The sequence below is a fragment of the Grus americana genome, chromosome 1 (genome assembly GCF_028858705.1).
Source record: "Grus americana isolate bGruAme1 chromosome 1, bGruAme1.mat, whole genome shotgun sequence".
Lineage (NCBI taxonomy): Eukaryota > Metazoa > Chordata > Aves > Gruiformes > Gruidae > Grus > Grus americana.
This window is the reverse complement of record NC_072852.1, coordinates 176,542,791-176,564,605: the sequence shown is the minus strand read 5'-3', so window position 1 is coordinate 176,564,605 and position 21,815 is coordinate 176,542,791. Positions and strand designations below refer to the sequence as shown.

At 37.5% G+C, this 21,815-nt stretch overlaps 1 protein-coding gene across 1 annotated transcript in view; it reads right to left on the bottom strand.

The window, feature by feature from the left end:
- Positions 1-21,815, bottom strand: part of KLHL1 (kelch like family member 1) — a 260,797-nt gene that overhangs the window by 38,455 nt on the left and 200,527 nt on the right. The window contains exon 7 of the mRNA XM_054806173.1: positions 7,918-8,142. Coding sequence (XP_054662148.1) covers positions 7,918-8,142 — 225 coding nt within the window. The remainder of the gene's footprint in view (positions 1-7,917; positions 8,143-21,815) is intronic.

Below are 21,815 nucleotides of genomic sequence, written 5' to 3'. Positions count from 1 at the left end.
TCCTATGTTTATTCACAGGCAGGTATCAAGGCTGATTAAAAGAATTACAAAAATCCCACTGCCCTCTTGGGCTGGAAGATATTATACTGACATGTTAATATAATGCAAATTTATAGAAGTAAAGATCTGCCTGCCACCTCTTTATTTACATTCAGTTTTGTAGATGAGACACCAGATTCACAACTCTGCCACACTATTATCCTGAAAAACTGACTCAGAAATTATTATAAGTGTTGCTATTATGATTTGTAGCTCTTTAGTGAATTGGGTCATGATCTACAACTTACTAAGGGTGCAAAGTACAATGACAAGGTACTTAATAATTCAGAAAAAAATATCCCTATAATGGTCCTGATGATTAGGAGAAAAATCCAAAGCAAAAATCTAATATACATGCAAATCAATATCACAGAGAAAATACTTTAAAAGGCTCAGGTCTTCTGTCAACAAACAGTGAAAGCTACAATGACATATTTCCCCTGAGATTTCAACATTAAAAAATAACAGTAATTTAACTGCATAGAGCTACATGGTACTAGTCAATATTGCATAAAAGAAAGATTCTCAAACTAATCTCTAAACAGCTGCTTCTGAAAGGGTGAACAATACAGCCCAGAGCGCTGCCGTGCTCTGGTAAACTAGTCTGTTGAAGAACTATTCCACTCTGCTTAATGCTCAGGTGGTTATAGGTATGGGGGTTTTTGCTTGGTTGAGGGTTTTTTGGTTTTGCTTTCTGTTTGGTTGGTTGGTTTGGGGTTTTTGCATATCTGTGGCTATGCATAGATATCACCTCATAGAGGCAGAACGTGCATTTCTGGCATAGTACTGCCTTGTGAGATGCTGAGGTACCTGGAAAAATTTACCATTGCAGAAAAGCAAGATATTTCCAACAAGATCTTGACTCAAAGATCCTTTTTAGGGCACATGACTTGAGCCTTTCTCCTTGAGCTGTTCTGTTTTCTATTCCAGTCATACTGTTAAATTAATGCTAGTGAATAATCTTTTGTACAAGAACGTAAATGAAGAAGGGACAGATTAAAGATGGAAACTGTTTCTTCATTTTACACAAATAACAGTGATGGACATTTTTCTTTGTACTCATGAAGCACATATATGATATACGAATGTGTTCTTCGTGACTGAAAGTATTGTTTATAACTGCCAATATGTCAAGGTCCAAAAGTATTTCAGATTTCCTGTGTGAGCAGAATATAGTGCAGATTTGGCAGGTATAGAATGCATCAAACTCACAGCTCTGTTGATTTAAGCTTGATTTGAACAGATACCATTGCCATTTGCTCAGAGTATCTAAATATCCAACAATTGAGCTGCATACATCTGGAAATACAGAATGTCATTGCCTAATGCAGTAGAATTTGGTTGGTACTATACATGTGTGGTTATATGAAGGGCTCTATCATTTTCAGGCTGATTATTATTATATTCTGCTTGAATTTCATGTGGTTCACACGGGCCCACCTCTCCAGCCTGTCAAGGTCCCTCTGAATGGCATCCCTTCCCTCCAGCGTGTCGACCACACCACACAGCTTGGTGTCATCACCAAACTTGCTGAGGGTGCACTCGATCCCACTGACAAAGATGTTGAACAGTGCCGGTCCCAGTACTGACCCCTGAGGAACGCCACTCATCACCATTCTCCACTTCGACATTGAGCCATTGACCACAACTCTTTGAGTGTGACCATCCAGCCAATTCCTTATCCACCGAGTGGTCCATCTGTTGAATCCATGTCTCTCCAATTTAGAGACAAGGATGTCATGTGGGACAGCGTCAAATGCCTTGCACAAGTCCAGGTAGATGATGTCAGTTGCCCTTCCCTTATCCACCAACGCTGTCATCCCATCATAGAAGGCCACCAAATTTGTCAGGCATGATTTGCCCTTAGTGAAGCCATGTTAATATATGGTTAATTTATGGTGGTTAGTTCCCTATGTTGAGACAAATCAGAATAACCTTCCTTTCCTCCAAAAAACCAACCAACCAGAAATACCTTGCTGGGTAAGCAGTTCACTTTATTAAACTCTATGTAAGATCTGTTATTCTTAATACTCATAAGACATTTAACTGTATTTATATTCTCTGTATATTTTAATATGTATAGTTCTTTTAAAGAATAATAGTAGTTCTGTAAATCTAAAGTTCCATGCCTACATTGGCAATTTCCACCTTGACTGGTGTCAGTCTTTCGGATTACCATTTTGTCACTAGCATTTAATGCAAATTTACATCCATAAAAAGTTAATCACACCTCATAATTTAGGAAATATTACTTTATTCAGTGTCTTGTACTTAAGGTGCAGAAAAAAAATTGTAGAGGAATGGAAGCATTGACTTTAAGCTTTTGTATTTTTTCAAAAACAGTCTTCTATGCAATGTAAAATTACTAAGAGAAAAGTATTCAATAAACATTCAAACCTCCCTATTATTATCTGTTTCAGGAATGTAGTGACAAGTATGCAGCTGCATTTGGAATTCAGCTATCAGTTAAACTTCTTCACACTTGGACATCGCATACATTATAACTGCTGACAATGTGTCCTCGTTTTGGCTGAGATAGAGTTAATTTTCTTTTTAGTAGCTGGTATAGTGCTGTGGTTTGGATTTAGGATGAAAATAATGTTGATAACACACGGATGGGTTTAGTTGTTGCTAGGTAGTTGTAGTGTCTACACTAAGTCAAGGACTTTTCAGCTTGTCATGCCCTGCCATCTGCACAAGAAGCTGGGAGAGCACAGCCAGGACAGCTGACCCAGACTGGCCACATGACGTCATGCTCCATATATATAACTGGGGAAGCTATCCAGTACACGAGATCGCTGCTCAGAAACAGACTGGGCATTGGGTGTTTTATTTTCCTTCTGCATGTCATGCAGAAGATTTGTGCATCACTTGTTTCATTACTATTGCTATTGCTATTAATATCCTCCTTTGTTATCCTATTAAAGTGTCTGTATCTCAACCAATGAGTTTTCCTTTTCCATTCTCCTCCCCATTCCCTTTGGGGTGGGAGAGGTGAGCGAGCGTCTACAGCGTGCTTAGTTACTGACTGGGGTTAAACCACGACACAATGCAAGGCAAGGACCCACATAATTTCTACAGGCACACAGATTTGGAAATAAATGAATTCTTCTAACACAGATAAACTGGTTTAATTAACTTTGTTATGAAGTCAAGGGTAGTTTATAACTTACAAGCTGAAAAATCCAGAGGAATCTTGACAGGCTTGAGAGGTGGGCCTGTGCAAGCCACATGAAATTCAAGCAGCCCATGTGCAAGGTCTTGTGTGTGGGTCAGTGCAATCCCAAGCACAAATACAGGCTGGGTGGAGAAAGGATTGAGAGCAGCCCTGAGGAGAAGGACTTGGGGGTGCTGGTGGATGAGATGCTCAACATGAGCCGGCAGTGTGCGCTAGCAGCCCAGAAAGCCAACTGTGTCCTGGGCTGCATCAAAAGAAGTGTGACCAGCAGGTCGAGGAAGGTGATCCTGCCCCTCTACTCCACTCTTGTGAGACCCCACCTGGAGTACTGCGTCCAGCTCTGGGGGCCCCAGTACAGGAGAGACATGGAGCTGTTGGAGAGAGTCCAGAGGATGGCCACAAAGATGATCAGAGGGCTGGAGCACCTCTCCTATGAGGACAGGCTGAGAGAGTTGGGATTGTTCAGCCTGGAGAAAAGAAGGCTCCGGGGAGATCTAATTGCGGCCTTCCAGTACCTGAAGGGGCCTACAGGAAAGATGGTGAGGGACTGTTTATCAGGGAGTGTAGTGACAGGACAAGGGGGAATGGGTTTAAGCTGAAGGAGGGTCAATTCAGATTAGATGTTAGAAAGAAATTCTTTACTGTGAGGGTGGTGAGGCACTGGAACAGGTTGCCCAGAGAGGTTGTGGATGCCCCCTCCCTGGAAGTGTTGAAGGCCAGGCTGGATGGGACTTTGGGCAACGTGGTCTAGTGGAGGGTGTCCCTGCCCATGGCAGAGGGGTTGGAACTAGATGGTCTTTGAAGTCCCTTCCAACCCAAACCATTCTATGATTCTATGATTCCAAATGCTACTATTTCTATATTATGGACCAAAGCACTGCTAGTGCTATGAATAATGTCCCCAGAAAAAAGCTGCAATAAGTTTAGACTAATCAGATACATGTGTGTATACATATATGTATATATGCATACACACAGCTACATCATGATCTATATGACATACACATGTATACATATATATACACATGTATCATATATTTTAATTGGTATGCACATATATGTATTTATGTCCCTTTATTATTTATGGATCAAAAAGAGTGTAATCCTGTCTTTGATTATGGCCAAAATAAATTGAGAGTCCTATCTTATTTTTGATTTGTTAGATTTAATTTTACCTATTCCCTTTTAACTTAACAGCTTTTGACTCATACTTCAGTTTCTCCACAAACTTTTCCTCTATTAAACATTTCTCATTACTACTTAAATATTACATATCTATCTCTGCTTTTTTCCCATCTAATCTTTTTTTTTCCCCCCTCCCACTGCCTTGTACCTTGGATTCTAGAGCAGTAGGCAAGTGGAAAATCAGTCTGGGTCTAAGAAGCAGGGTGGGTCATTCTCTTTCCGTGAAATGTAGAAATAGACCTTTGTGCAAACACATAATGCTATTTGATATTTTTGTTATCGATGTCAAAGATATTCTGGGATATTTTATCCTACAACTCCCTAACTTCTCGTATTTTCTTTCCACTTCCGATTCTTGAACTTACTCTTCTAGATATTCATTACTGCACATACCAGTTTCATGACAATCATATTATAGGCAGGTATTCATTCTGTCTAATTTTAAGCATAAACTTTATGTTCTTAGGAATACATTTACATTACGTATTTAGCTGGTTCAGAACAATGGGTTGAAGCCATAACTCACTGTGTAAACTGAGACTGGACACTCTTTAAGTCCTCTGGGAGCATTCACTCTGAGTAGAGTGAATTCCATCTACCCTAGGCCTATATGCTATATAAATAAATGTAAGGCTTTTCCATCAGCAATGAATATTTTTATAGCATTTATAGCATTTTCACCCAGACAATTCCAACAGGCATAATACTCTCTTCCAAGAGGGGAGGAGGAAAAATATGTAAAGTGCCTGCACTGTAAGCTGCACAGGAGTTTGTTAGGTAGTACTATGCTCTGTTATCCTTCTTCCCATGCTGATCATCTTGCAAATATATGTTTGACTATGGATAGTGAGATCAGTATATCTACAAAGCCAAAGCCCAGAGCTCAAGTCTAGGTTTAGCAAGCAGTGTAAATCTAGCCTAAAAGAGGAGCTTAGGAACTCTTTACATAGTTCATGGAAAGGGCAAGACAATTTAGGACACTTACCTGAAAAGACTGCCCTTCTCCCTTAACTATACTGGAAAACTAATTTTCTCACTGAGACACTTAACTTGTTTACTTTGGAAAGACAAGCTGAGTATCAATCTTTTGTTTGGTTCCTTTGGTTCCTTTTTAAAAAAAAAAAAAAAAAAAACAAAAAAACCATTGTTCCACTGGATTTGATATCTAAAGTTTAAAATTAGTCTACCGTTGATTCCCTATTTCCTCTCTCCCTCCTCCTTCTCTGTGTAGCCTATCAAATCTTTTTATGGAGAAATTCTGCACCCACTTTTCCTGTTTATTTGTTGAATTTATAATCCACAATCTGTTTTACATTTTTTCCCCGTTTTGTTCTTTAAGTGTCTTTTTAGCCTTTCTTATATGGGTTTTGATTTCGTCCTTCTGTTTCTCAGGTTTCACCTTCCCCATATTTAATTTCTGCTTTTCACTGCCTTTCTGGCTTCTTATTACTCTTTCATATTCCATATTTTTTTATGGCCTACTTGACAGAGATATTAGAATCATTGTTAGCTGAAATAATAGTTTTGGATCCCACAGTCTACCTGTTCTTTTTTGTACTTTAGCACCACTTACTCCAAACACTACCACTGCCATAGCTTCCACTCACCTTCCATTGACAGTGCTGAAACTGCCTAAACATATGACTTCCTACACTACGTATTTTCACTACAAGATCTGTCAGTTTTCCTTTTCTCATTTTTCATTTCTACAAATAGAAACTTCTACACACATAGTTCTGTTGAAGATTATATGAAGAGGGAATAAAATTAATTGTATTGCCTGGCCGTGATTTTGGTTACAATGAGGTACATCTGAAATTTTTTTGCTTGTTGTCAACAAAAAGACATCAGTCTAAAGGATGGGTTCCTATTTCTAACTTTTTATACAAAATCAAATTCAAACAGCTCTAGCATTACCACTACATGGATATAACATAACACATATTTTATAAAACTAATTAAAAAGAAATTCTTATTGCAGATTAATTTCTCATTACAAAGGGCATTTACTAAAATAATAACTTTATGTGATTCCTGGGGAAAAAAAAAAATTAAAATGAAAAAAAAGCAATTAAATTCTATTAGCTAAGCTTCTCAGGAAATAATATATCATGATTCTTATGTAATTCTAAATAAAGAAAAAGAAGACATCTCTACTGCTTCACAAACAACTGCATTTAATCATTTTCATCATCACCAATAAAATTCCAGTTTATACTTATTTCCTCATTTTACATGTTGTTTACCAAAATCCCCAATTTCTGCGCTATAAAAATTCAAAAGTGATTCCACACAAAACTAAGAAACCCTCAAGTGGTCAAATGTCTTGTGTGCTCCCTTTTTTCTCCTGTAGAAAACATACCAGTTTTTCTCCAGTCATAACCTCAACATTCCTGAACAGCTTTACTTAAATTACAAAGGTATTTTTAAAATCTATTGACAAAAAGAATCTGTGGAATTATCAATCCAAAATTATACATATTTTTTGAGCTGACAACAAATGGGTTTCAATCATGGCTCCATCTCTCTTGTCACTGGGAAAAGTTCTTTCTCTACCAAGCATTCCCTAATGTTTTATTAATACTTTCCTGTATTATAGCTGAAGTTGTTGCATTTTTACCACCCTTGGGAACAGCATTGAAACTAATAACAGATTCTGTAAAATTCTGGAACACTGGTAAAAGAAGGACATTACATGTATTTCTGAAGCATTATAATTAAATTTAAACTTAGGAAACAGTTTCAAATCACAGAGCTATTTAGTGTCATGATGACATTTGACATAGATTCCCATCACTACTTTTTATTGCAAGTCATGTCTAATAGCAAAAATGCATTATGCCAGCCACCGTACAAATGCATATTATGACATAAGTGTCAAATGATGGGGGTGGGGGGAGGGGAGAGGAAAAGCACATTCATTTTGTGAGATACTGGTACAGAAGTACATTAAAGGACTTGCTGCTGATTGTAACTCAGGGCAATGGACATGATAACCTAGCATGTCTTTTCCATTTCTATTTTTTATGATTATGTAATGATTCTATCACACCAGGTGATTTTAGCAGAACAGATAATGAACAGTTCACTTTTCTATACCTTATACAAGTTATATTCTGGTCAGTATGTCCTATAGATTCTAAATTCTTTATTTAAGTGAGAAAATCTCATCGCCCTACAGTTAAGAATAAAAAAGGATATTTTTGAAACATCGCAAAATTACTTATGTAATTTAATAAATTAGAGCTGTTTTCCTATTGTATATATGTGATATACATAATAGAAAGACTACTTTTTTTTTTTCAAGGAAACAATATAACTACCTTTTGCTTAAATTAAAAAAATAATAAAAACTCCCACCAAACATATATTCCTTTGAGTAGAGAGCAGGGATACAATGCTGACGGTGGTATGGATAATGCTAATTAAAAAAACCCAAACCAAACAAAAAAACCCAAACTTATCTGAAATCTGAAAAAAGTGACGTCTTTTTAAAACATTTTTTTTTTCCTTACCTAAGCCATGCCTATGTGTTGACATTGGTGGTAACACAGTCCAAGCCTTGGTCTTTGGATTGTAACATTCAACAGTGTTTAATGTCTTTAAACCATCCCGGCCTCCAATGACAAACAGCTTGTCATCGATGACAGCAACACCAAACTGAAGCCTCCTGCCATTCATCACTCCAGCCTGGATCCATATATTTGTTCTGAGATCATACTTTTCAATAGTTGTAGCACCTGATGAGACATAATAATAGGGTAATGTATACAAAATGTATACAAAATTGGCATTGGCCAGTGTTAAAAAATTAATACTATTTTCTGATTACTTCCAATATCTTAACAAATATTTTCTGTTTCTTTAGATAAAGTAGTCCCTGGAATATGTATCTATGCATGTGTATATATATATACATATATATATTTTTTCCCTCCCCAAGAAAAGTGAAAAAAACCCCAAAACCAAACTAAATGGCCCCTATAAAATCACAGTATTGCAAGTCTGGATAACAGTATGCTCTAACTTTATGATGTTTTCTTACAGTTCAGTGGCATAACTATCTACAACAACTGATCTTGTAACACTTGATTCCAATCTTCCATAAAGTGTAAAAAAAGCCTGTGAAATTACATGATAGTTTCATCAAAGATTAGAAGTTGTATTTTAATTTGGGTTAATATTTTCTTTATTTTAGGTACTTGTGTAGTTTTTTTCAGACACTTTTCTACTGGAAGTACAGAATGTTGTATTTACAATCTTAAACAAAATATTTAAAAAATGTTTCCATATACAGTCCAAACCATTTCCTTCTGAACTTAGTAATTTGATTTACTTTCACAGATGAACTCAAAAGCTATAAAGAGCATTCAGTTAATCATTAAAAAGACATTAAGAAGCCTTTGTTGTTAAAAGTAACTTGTATGGAATATACAAAAATGAAATACAAAACGAAGAGTTTATTAACAAAATGGAATAATTGAGTTCACATGGCAAGGTTTTGGTAGCCGGGGGGCTACAGGGGTGGCTTCTGTGAGAAGCTGCTAGAAGCTCCCCCTGTGTCTGACAGAGCCAATGCCAGCCGGCTCCAAGACGGACCCACCACTGGCCAAGGCCAAGCCAATCAGCGCCTCTGTGATAACATATTTAAGAAGAAGAAAAACACTTAGAGAGAGAGCTTTTGCAGCTGGAGAGAGGAGTGAGAAGATGTAAGAAACTCTGCAGACACCAAGGTCAGTGAAGATGGAGGGGGAGGAGGTGCTCCAGGCACCGGAGCAGAGATCCCCCTGCAGCCCCTGGAGAAGATGATGGTGAGGCAGGCTGTCCCCCTGCAGCCCATGGAGGTTGATGGTGGAGCAGATATGCACCTGCAGCCCGTGGAGGACCCCACGCCGGAGCAGGTGGAGGCACCTGAAGGAGGCTGTGACCCCGTGGGAACCCCATGCTGGAGCAAGTTCCTGGCAGGACCGGTGGCCCCGTGGAGAGAGGAGCCCACGCCAGGGCAGGTTTGCTGGCAGGACTTGTGACCCCATGGGGGACCCACGCTGGAGCAGTTTGGTCCTGAAGGTCTGCACCCTGTGGAAGGGACCCACCCTGGAGCAGTTTGTGAAGAACTGTAGCCCGTGGGAAGGACTCAGGTTGGAGAAGTTTGTGGAGGACTGTCTCCTGTGGGAGGGACCCCGTGCTGGAGCAGGGGCAGAGTGTGAGGAGTCCTCCCCCTGAGAAGGAAGGAGTGGCAGAGACAACGTGTGATGAACTGACCACAACCTCCATTCCCCGTCCCCCTGTGCCGCTGAGGGGGAGAAGGGAGAGAAAATCAGGAGTGAAGTTAATCCCAGGAAGAAGCGAGAGGTGGGGGAGGTATTTTAAGATTTGTTTGTATTTTCTTATTACCCTACTCTGATTTCATTGGTAATAAATTAAATTAAAATCTAAAGTTTAAATATCCCTACAGAAAGAATCAACATAATTATTAAGCTTTACCAACTAACTATTTGGATTGTAATAAAAGGTTAGAATTCCATGGGAAATAATTCTTTTAGGATTCATTCATTCTTTGGAACAGAAGAGCAATGAACCAAGTGGAAACAAACATCATGAACGCAATGCTTCTGTTAATTGAACTAAAAAAGATATAATTTCAATTCAATTTGTATCTAAGTGTAGCAGAGCAGCTGCTGTACAATAATGTACAATTCAACTGGATGTATTAAATCCCCTGCTTGTTTTATGAAGCCATAAGATATATGAAGCAATTTTTACATTTGATTGAGAGACATATTTATTTATCTTTTTGCCCCTGATTTAAAATTAAGAACTGTGTAAATGCATTAATCTTTAGGTTAGAAAGAACAAAAATACAGATTATTTGATACAGCTGTTTGGTGGTGGTGAAGGCCATATTGTAATGATGCATATTAATAAAGTTATGTTATAATGCTTGAAATTTTTTATATATGGAATCTATTCATGTTTAAAGCTAGAACTGTAGCATATGATTTCTATAACACTGTCTACTTCCATAGTAAAGAGGACAGTTTAAAATCTTTGTCATTCTGATTTCAGGAAGTCTTAGTAACGTAACAAATACAGTCTTTGACTTATGCTCAGCTATGTATTTTCTAATATTGCTTAAGTCTGAGTTTGCCACAATGTTTTATTAAATTACATATTAAACATCTAATCCAGCAGTTTCTGGAGTGCCTGAATTCTGTTTATCCAGTAAGATGCCTTGCTAATCTATAACAACAACAACAATAGGAATAGGTACTGGTCCTATAAAATCATCTTAGTATGAAGAAAATGAATATAATACATTCCAGATGGCAATACGGACAAGAATAAAAGACCTCTCAAGTTACTGTAGTCCTTGGATGAAATCAGCTCAGGGATGAAGAAGAGGTGATTGAATCAGCTAAAATATTATAGATAATTTGTCAGTAGGCAGAAAAGCATACTTTTAAGTCTTTTTTGGCTGAATTCTACTGAATGCAGCCCAGTCAGTTCAGCACTGGAAGGCCCATAGACTCTCCATGGATGCTAAGATTGCATGAAGAAGAATGTGGAAGTGACGTCTTTTTAATTCTAATTGCTGACAGTCTTCCTACAGGAAGAGCTCTAGGCCTAGATTTCTTCTCAGAAATCATTAGTCCCTATAGGCTTTTTTAGCACATATCATCACTGCATGCAGGCCAGCTGCATAATTTCATACCAGTCTTGCACTCTCTAGCCTTTTTACAAAAAACATTGAGTCGTTAAAAATCTCATTCCTTGACTTTAGTGACCCTCAGCATGGATGATCATCCTGCAACTTGTAAAGCAAGTAAAACTTACCAGAACATCTCAACCAATCCGCCAGCTGCCCCTGTACACAACAAAGTCTAAACAGAAAACAGCTGTGTAGAAACTATCTACAGTCTCTCCCCCTGTTCCTTCAGTAAACAGAGAAGCAGCTGTGACCTTTGCTTACAGACCCAACCACAAAATAATATCTCCTGTTCTGTTAACACATCAATCCTGTCATGGAGCAGTCTTAGTATACACCTGCATATGGGCCTGTCCAAACAAACAAACAAACAATTTTTTTTTTTTTTAATGGTGCCATGTCCTCACCATGAAGACAGTCAAGAAAATTGAACAGTTCGTCCATACAGGTTGGGCAGTCTTCACTGTTGAAGGTTTTCAAGACCCAAATGGATATGGTCTGATCTCATAGCTGACCCTGCTTTGAGAAGGAGGTTGGACGAGAGACCTCCTGAGGCTCCTGCCAACCTGAATTATCCTGTGACTCTGTGATTACACAATCTGGGATGGAGATTGTGGCCATCAGTTTCTTTTCATAAGCATGATTAGCCTTCAGTAAGAGAAAACCTCATATATGATACAGCTTTATTTAGGATTGTGAAATAAAATACTGTGTAAATAAAAGACCTCTGCAACCCTCTTCATCTTCCACTATGTCATATATTTCTCTGCATTTCTTGTTATTATTATTTACATAAACAACTACCTGTGAAAAATATACATAGTCATGAACTAAAACCTTAATTGCTTGCCAGCTTTCACTCTCAACAGAACTACATGAAGTCATCTGTTTAACTTGAAGAGAGGAAAACTTACCCCACACCTATGAGATTAGTACTGTTTTGAACACGCTTTCTCAAATTTAATAGGCTATAAGAATACAAACAAAATGGTTTTAATGAGCATTAAGCCATTCCTAATTCAAATCATGGGATCACATTTGGTTTAATGACACACAGATCACTATTTCTGATTAGGTACTTGTCATGGAAGAAAAACCTCAAAACCTGTAATTAAAGAAAAAACCCTGTTTTGCCCTAGTGCTGTTCTGTTCTAAATTGTTTTGACTGCAGTGGTTCTGCAGAAGTAATAATTAAACTGGAAAAATCTTTCAAGAAAAAGGTGGTGGAACCACTGGAAGTTATCATCAACAGAGATTTTAGGATATCTTTAATTGGAGATTAATGAGAACAAACATATTTCAATCATACTAAACTTAATCCTACAACATCGGAGATCTGAATACATGAATTTGGATTCCTCTTACAGATCTACAGCCCATGATTGCTTAAATTTACCCTAGATGGAGGCAATGAGAACTATACTAAGTTTGTTTGCATTTTAAGTCTACTTCTTTTTATAAGGTTTAGACTGTTCTTCATTCCCATATGGAATGGAGAAGTACTGGGACAGCTTAGATTAAAAAAGAAAACAACCTAGGAAGAAAACTGGGTGATTATTTCTGACAAAGCAATAAATTCTTTTCTTTAGTTCAACTGATTTGATCTTGAAAGTAAAAGGATTTTCTGCACGTAGGAGAGGAGAAGCAGCAAAATCCTGATTAAGACCAACAGGATTTTACTAGACAAATCAGTTTAGCTACTTAAGTGTCAGGTCCTCTGGGTATACAAAATCAATAACATATTGGAATATTGATTTTTCATCCATCATTTATTTTATGGTTTGCATATACTTCAGAAAGAAAGTACTATTAAATTGCTAAACGCGAACATCACAAAAATGCCAAGAACTAATTTATTTGCTCTGAAAAAGAGTAAAACCAGAAGCTCTGAAGTATCACTGAAAACTTACAGATCTTGTCTGCTAAAAGTGAAGGGCAATGGGACAGTCAGGACAACAGGCATAATCTGTCTATGAAAATCTTACTTTAAAGACTTTCTGTTAAAGATTGGAGTCTTTATATTAATTTTATTTATATTAAATATTTAAAGATGCTAGTACAGAGAAATAAATAATGCATAACCTCTTTCAAAAAAATGGACAGATTCAACATAATGCTTTAAATCATCTCTTTTAGCTATACCTCTTTGTTTAGGTATATTACCTTCTTTAGTAGGTGTATTCTCTACTTTATTGTTGGTTTCCTAAAACCTATTGATTGTATCCGTAGCCAGTTTTGCTAATCACTCTTGTCACTGAGTCAAGACTGTTTTGAAGAAAAAGTCTGTTTTCCTAATTTTTAAGTATCTTAATTCAGATGGGCAGCAATGTCATTCTCAGATTCTCTCACAGCCTTTTCTGCTGATTCTGTAATGACCTCAAACATTTGTCTTATGGTAAGGCTATTGGAGCTAAATAATTCATAAACATCATTTCTTTTTTGACAAATATTTTTGAATTCTGTTTTAACATATATTTAAACACCTGATTATGGGTCCTAAAGGTCCTCATGTGCTTTGGGGAGTCAGGAGTTGTGACTCTGCTCTTCTTAAACCTGAATATTAGACCTCCAGTCATCAAGTAGTAATAGAAAAGCAATAGTGAAGGAAGGGGAGAAGCTAAATGGTCTTTGCTGTATGAAGGACAATCTGCCAGTGTCCCATCACTGTCTGTTTCCATTCTGACAGAAACACCAAATGGAGTGAGGCCTCTTGTTACTTTGAGTAGACTACTGAGAAACGGAACAGGTATTTGATAGCAGAAGCCAAGTTTGAGTAAGAAATATCTCACACAATAATGTTTCCTACACTTCTAAAAGTGGGCTGGGCTATATAGACTCAACAGTCAACTACGTTAGTGTACTGATGGGAGTCTTTCCATCATTACAGGTGATTTAAATTGCTCTAGATAATTTTGAGTACTTAATGTATATGAAATTGGCCAATATTTGCTCTCCAAGGGGCTTTATCTTTGAAGAATAATGAAAGAGAGCAAGTCTAAGAAATTTGCAGAGTTGTGAGAACTTTTGGTGAAACAAAGTCTTCACTTGCTGCTATTTTCCTGGTTCCTGTCTAACACCTGTCCTACATGACAAAACTGCCAATTGATGATACCTTCCCTCCACATCAAAGATGAAGATTAGCCAAAATTTCTGCAAAACTCTGTTCATTCCATACCCTCTCTTGTGGTTGGCTGTTCCTTGACTTTAGAATATGGAGGACTAAGCTCCCTATAATGGAGAAACCTCTCCAAAGTTAGTTTTACTTTGGGGAGTGTGATTATCTTTTGGAAACAAAGCTTGCAGAAGAGGATGAGGTGGATGAGGTGCCAAAAATTACAGAGACTGGGAATTTGACAAGTAAGCAGTGCTTGACTAGCAAAAACCCCGATGAACTGTAGTGGGAGTGAAAGGCTATGTCATCAAGCATCATTTACTTCACAGTTCACAAGCACTCTTGCAGTCTTTTTCATCCTGAACTCCATTTTATATCTTTTTCTGCATGTCAGTCTCAGCAGTTTGGACCTGACACCACATGGTCCTCTGGAGGGTGGGAAATAAGCAGCATGAATTGTGGAGAGATGGTTAGAGATTTATGCATTGCCCTCTTACCAAGGTATACAGAGAAATATATTCACCGCATTTTGATTCCTGACACAGGCATGCTTGACTGCAGAGGATACCTTAGGATGCAAAAAGGCTCCACAAGCTCACTGCCATATTCACCTTCTAAGTAGGTTACATATTAGGCTGCTTCGGTGAGAAAAGCTGTGGGGTTTGCTGTAGTGCACTCTGACAGTCAGAGCTTTTCCAGAGGCTCTTAAAAATCCTATTACAGAGGTTTTTGCGTCATTGCTGCAGAAGGCCACATTTGGCTTTAGAATAGGTTATTTCTCATCTTCATCATGTACTCGTACCAGTTGGCCTCTTTGTTAACATTGACTTTGGGCAACTGTCAGACAGAAGCATTCATTTTCTGCATAAGCATGAAATCTGTCCTGCAAATCTTCTTCCTGATGCTGACTAACCAGATTGTTTCTTTAGTTATATCTGTATTGATATATCTCTCACCTCTCTTCATGGTCCAGTCCCCTCCTTGGACAAGAATTGGATAAGCACCAGGATTCTTCTTATCCACAACCTTTTCCACAAACTTTTCTTTTTAAAGGAAAGAAATCTGGGTTACAGACTGGAATAAAGCCATGAGATTGTCCTGCTAAGCCTCTAATACCGGCTCCATCGGACTGTGGCCACAGCATCCACCAGCTGGTGTAAAGACAGCCCTCTTGCGCCCAGCAAGCCCCTGCAGTAGTCCTGTCATACTGATAGGATAAGATTTCAAAGAAATGAGAGCTGCTTTGTGAACTGCAGTGTGCACTCCACTGTAGTAGGACATCGGACATTTGTCAGGGTAGAGCCTGAGAGCAAGAAAGTGCTGGTGAGATGAAATGCAACATCAAAATAGAGGCATACCATTTCAATCCATCAGTTAGCACCACTGACTAACATCACTACATTTTCTTATCTGGTGTAGACATGCAGGCAGGTGAGAATTTGAACTTGAATGTGAGCAGGAATTCAATTTAATATTTTATATGTATATATGTTTATATACAATGCATATATTTTATATAGATACTTGCATATATTTTTAAACACACATGTCAATTTTTCATCTGTAAATAAATCAGAGAAAGTAGAACAGAAGGTTCTACTATCTTTAAGTCTCTATTTTAGAGATAAATAAATTAAATAATATAATGACAGGGAGTATAAGAGTTCCTAAAAGAGAATGTAATAAGAGCAATTCCTAATTGTGATTTTTTTTCTTCCCAAATTGATAGTGGGTGTTGATGTCTAGTCGTTGAGAATCTGGAGTGACTAGAGCTATTAAAACAAGATGAACAGGCAGAAAAGGAGTGACTCATCAATCCAATTGACTGTCAAATTGCAGCAGAACACTGCAACAAAAGCTCACTGCACAAAGCTTTAGGAAAGTATACTAGTCATAAATACATCCTTAAACATGTAATAAAATGCCAAGTCATAGTCTTTGTCATCATGGATGAAAGTATAACTTGTTTTGCTAAAAAAATTCGGATAATAATAAACTTATGGATGTTTATAAAATACTAGTTTTTCACTAGAGTAGTGGGGCAGTAACCACAGATTGCAAGTGTACTTATGTGAGTAAAAATAATGTAAGAACTTCAGAAAAATATGAAATATGGCAGGTATTGCATCATTCTCCTGCGAGGGACATTTTTCCATATATATTCTCAATAAGGGACACCCACTGACTTTAGGCAGTCAGTGGTATTATAAGTATTACGGGATTATGCAGGTCAAAGTGATTATGATGGATGTCTATCTTTACAGAAAGTAATCAGTAAGTAATTAGGAGTAAATTATGAGTCATATTAAACTTAACCTTTGTATGTACTTCAATTTTTTATTGATATTCCATCTCTCTACTTGTCAGTAGAAAGGTGATGTAATTTTAGTCCCTCGTTCATCTTTAAATATGTTGTTTTCTTTTTTTTGTTTTTAGCAGATATAATGTCCTTTCCTCAACTGTCATACCAACTACCATACTTGTTCTCTACAAACTGATAAAATAGTTACATGACTGGAAAAAGAAGAAATAAGCAAGTGCCTTATTAAACTAGTATGATATGAGAAAGCAAGCAGGAAACTGGAAACATTACTGAAACAGAGAGACCATAAATGGTCTAACTGGTCTACAGGTCATAAAGGGTCTATAATTTTCTAACCAACTTTATAACTTTTTTATTTTTTCTCTGTAGGCTTTTCACAGTAACTACATATATATACATATATAAGATCTGAGAGGAGTCCTTTCATAGTATAGCTAAATAACTTAGGCACACATAACAGTGATAATTCTGTTGGAGGCCTCAGGGTGTTAGACTAAACCTCTGTTACACAGGTTCAGGAAGTTATGATTTTCTCAGATGCCACAGAAAACTGTCAAGTATAGGGAAAAAAAAAAGAGCAGAAAGGAGAAGAAACAGAAATAAATAAAATCAACACTACATGTAAGAGAAAAGAGAGATTCTAAACTCTGTTGAAGCTGCAGAAAACCAAAATGATCAATGAAGAGCTTATTGGTGAATTTACTGTAATGTTGATGTGATTTTATTGTGTTAACAGCAATGCAGTAGTGCACTTAGAACTGTGAATAGTCATAAATTTATTACTTTTGATTTAAGTAAATGAAAACAAATAAATGCAGGATTTAAACAGGCTGTAGATTTCAGGGTCAGAAAAATCTACATTATTAATCACGTTTTTTGTGGTAGTATGTAAAGAACTACTCACAAATATGTCCCATTGTGTTAGGCAGTGCAAAAATCAATGTAAAAATCAACTATACCAATTACAGACTGAAAACCAGGCATAGGCAGAAGACAACATAAAAAAAATAAATAATGTGATAGCAGTAAATGTTGGTTCATTCTATGGCCAGATGCTTATTTGCTGGATTGGTGGAAACAGACAAATATTTTTGCAGAGCAGAAATGAAGACACACCAAGATAGGTAGAAGATGAATTTAAACAAGAATAATAGAATAGTGATATTCCACAACAGCCACAGTGCTATAATATTCTCTGAACAGACACAGTTTCTTCCTTTGTTCAATTTCCTGGCTGTGTGTGATAACCAGGACAGATTCAGTTCACCCTATCGGGAATGGGGAGGGATACAGCTTCAAAGATGAAAATGTAGGTATCTTTAATTTGAGGCATTTCATAAGCTCCCAGGGTAGTTCTGGTCAGCGCTGCCAATGGATTCTGTACCATTACCCTGCCTAGCAAATGTTGGTCTCAACTAGACCAACTGCACTATCTCCATCTCTATTGACTACAGCAGGCACTAAGCGTATAGTTTAGGTGTAGACATGTATAGTGTAAACACTAAAATTTAGGTGAACCATATTCTAGTTCTAGTGTTATTTGTTAGTACCTTCCTATAGTAGAGGGAAAGCGGAAAAACCATGCACGTTTTGGTAATGCAGGCTACAGCAGTTCAAGACAAGGGAACAGATCCCAGGCAAGTTTTCTATTGCATTTGTTTTCTATGAGAATTTAGATAAAACAACAACATTTTAAAATAACTTTGAATAATAGATACTTAGAAAACAAAAGTTTCAGGAGGCAAAAACTATTTTCAGTCTCCATCTTTCAAGTACAACATGGCTCACATACATAACATATTTCAGTAACTGTACTACAAATGTTTTTGTTTCTCTAGAATTCTCATTCATTTTAGCTAATGTGAGGAATCACATTAAATGCTCACAAAGTACAAATTATTAGATAACATTTTTATGTAGTACCACTGCTGCATGTTCCCTAAAGAAACTAACTTCACAATTTCTTTCAGTATTCATAACTCATTATAATTTTATTATTAGAACTTCTTGTGGATTTTCATTCTCTTGTTTGAAACAGACACTGTGACAATAAAATGGTTCTTTGTCAAGCTCCTTAACTGCCTGTTATTGTACCCTGTTCCCTCTTCCTGTGCTACTATAGTTGAGCATTTCCCTTGAAATATTAATGAGATATAAAGACATATCTTCAAAATGCATAATTTTTAAGGAGAGATACTTACTCAATTTAGAGTACTGAAATATGCCAGGCTATATTTTGTATATATGGATTGTAGTATCCTCTCCAGATTCATTTATAAAGGCATATAGGGACCAAGGCTCATTTCCAGCACCCTACAGAGCATTTGGGAAGTGCTTTATAAAGAACTTAAATTTAAACTTTCTGTCCTGAATAGCTATTATTCTTGAAAGATTAACTCTGCCCTCTGAATGGTGATTGAAGTAACTCCTAAATTTTAAAGCAGACAATTTGCAAAGTATGAGTCATAAAATATTTTAAAACATACTTGTTAATATTGCACAACTCTTCTACTTTCAACTTATTGACACCCTTTCTAGTGATGGTTCTACTCCTTTTATAAAGTAAATATGGCCTTGAATTTAACATTGGTTTAAATATTAGTTAAAATTATCCCCCAATAAAATTATGACAGCCTGCACATAGAGATTTTTCATAAGTTACTGACCCACAGCTGTATGGTAATTTTATATTACACAAATCCATATGGTTTGACTAATTACTGGCCCCAAAACTATACAACCGTATGTTGTACATGGCTATCTCACCTCTTTTCCCATCTGTTTCTTTAAATGCTCTGCCCTACATATTTCACCTTTTACAGCAGCCTTTGCGATTGCCCCAGACTCTTGGGGAAAAAAGAAAAGAAAAAAAAAAAGAAGAAAAAAGGAACTTTTCAGACAATTATTTCTCCTCTGAAGTTCTCTACCTACATTCTCTAAAATAACAGCACTACCTCACGCTACTCATACTTGTAATTTTTAAGAACAGTTCGGAGGGGGAAATAGAAGTCAGAGGAGAGAAACATGCAAAGAAATAGAGCGAAAGATGTAATGGAGGGACAAAAGATGTGGGATAATACATAGGAGATTAGGAGACATGGGTTTGAGAAGAAAGATTGTAGGTAGTCCATAAAGAGAACACATTTTAATGTAAAGCCTAAGACTGACATCAGTTAAGGAGTTAATAGGGAATTTTATGTTCACCTAAAGATAGGATGTTGCAGGGAATAGAATAAGACACAGATAGCAGTGTTCTTACCATTATCCTACGATGTCTTTTTCTTGTCTGCTCCTGAACTGGAAAGCTTTGAATCCCACTGTGTCAACGAAGAGTTGACCTTACAGGACCTGTTCTAGAAATGTCACTTTTCTAACTTTTATTTATTTATTTATTTCACAAAGGAATTAAGATCTTCTGGAGCAGGGAGAAACATCAACAGTTTGAGGAGAATTATTATCCTATGGTTACCATATGAATACTTTTTGCAATTAATCTTTCCTGCAGAACAACTGCGTGTTTTATTTTTAGTTGTAGCAGAGTGAGGAGAAGATGAGGGATAGGAACCAAGAGCAAAGTCCAAAAGTTGCATAGTGCATATGACTTAAGACACCTCTGACTTCTGCATTTCCCTTTCAACTAGCTCTAGACAGCATCTTGATACATGCACTTATGTTCACAGTTCCCATTCACTGAGCCTGCTCTCCTTGTGTCCTGTAAATAGAAGCAAAGCTCTTCACACAGGAATCCATTCTAGGAAGCAGCCGCTTACTGATAGAGTGTATTCACACTTAACATTTTGGCACCTAAATCAAATATGGGGATTTTCTTTCTGCTGTCTGTGCTTGAGTTCCCTGCTAAATAAAAAGAAATAACAATATTTTCATACAGAAAAGGATAACATGTTAAAGACTGAGGTACTTGGGAGCATTATGATAGGCAATGCATATTTTACAATATAAAAGACTTAACATAGTGTGCTTGACCTGTACTTAAGCCCTGGACTTTGGGCTGGTAAGACTATTGCATTGGCCTCGTGTCCACATCCAGTCAGCTTTCAGCTAGGATCTAAGAGTAACCAAATTAACAGGATGCATCCATACTGCCAAATAGCATGGCCCTCAGCTCACTCCCTGGTCCTAAATGCTTATATTTCATGCATATTTGTTCCTTACTAGGTTCTAGTGGGAGAAGTAAAACAAAAATGGAATAAACATCTGGGTGCAGTGTTTACTTCAGGGTCCACTCCTCATTGGCAGACAGGATGAGAATGCAGCATGTTTGATTCCTTCCATCCTGCAGTAACTTTGAAAAGGATTTTAGCAGGCTTTCCAAGCTCAAGCACCTCTACACAATTTTAAGCTTCCAAAACCTGATATAAAAACACAGTTCCAGTTGTCTGTGACACTGGCCTCACATTATTTCATTAACTCTGAACAACTGCATACGTAAACAATAATTACATTGCAAGGCCACAACGCTATCTTTGTGGTGTGGTCTGCATCCTTGAGCTGTGAGTCATTCTTGCACCAGATCTGGACGGACTATAGAGTATCCCCTGAACAGATGCATCCAGCAGAAAGAGAGAAGGAATCATCTCCCCATTCACATTGACCACTTCTAAGGTGAGATCAGTATCTAGAGTCAAACAACTTATTTTAAAACACCGTGGTGGCACACTGGAGGAACAGTCACTCAGCCAGATGCAGGTTCTAGTGACAAGCAAAAGTTAACAGCATCTGTGGTGGGTTGACCCTGGCTGGATGCCAGGTGCCCACCAAGCCACTGTATCACTCCTTCTTCCTCACTGACCTTGGTGTCTGCAGAGTTGTTCCTCTCACATCTTCTCACTCCTCTCTCTGGCTGCTGTTATCCAGCATTTTTTTCCCTTTCTGAAGTATGTTATCCCAGAGGCACTACCACCATCACTGATGGGCTCAGCGGCTCTATCAGACATGGGGTAAGCTTCTAGCAGCTTCTCACAGAAGCCACCCCTGTAGCCCCCCCACTACCAAAACCTTGCCATGCAACTCCAGTACAGCATCACATCCCAGCTGAGATCAGGAAGTCTTCTCCTCTCTGCCATTATTAGTAGACGGCAGAGCCAACTCCTAATTGAAGCAACTTCCAAATTGTGATAACTCAAAGAAATGAGCAACATTAGTTAATACTGCCTGCCCCAGTCTATGTAGGCTGTGTTAGGATGTCTTAACAATGTTAGAAATCTGTAGACAACTACTTTTTTCTAATCCCCATGGACAAACCAAAGTAATT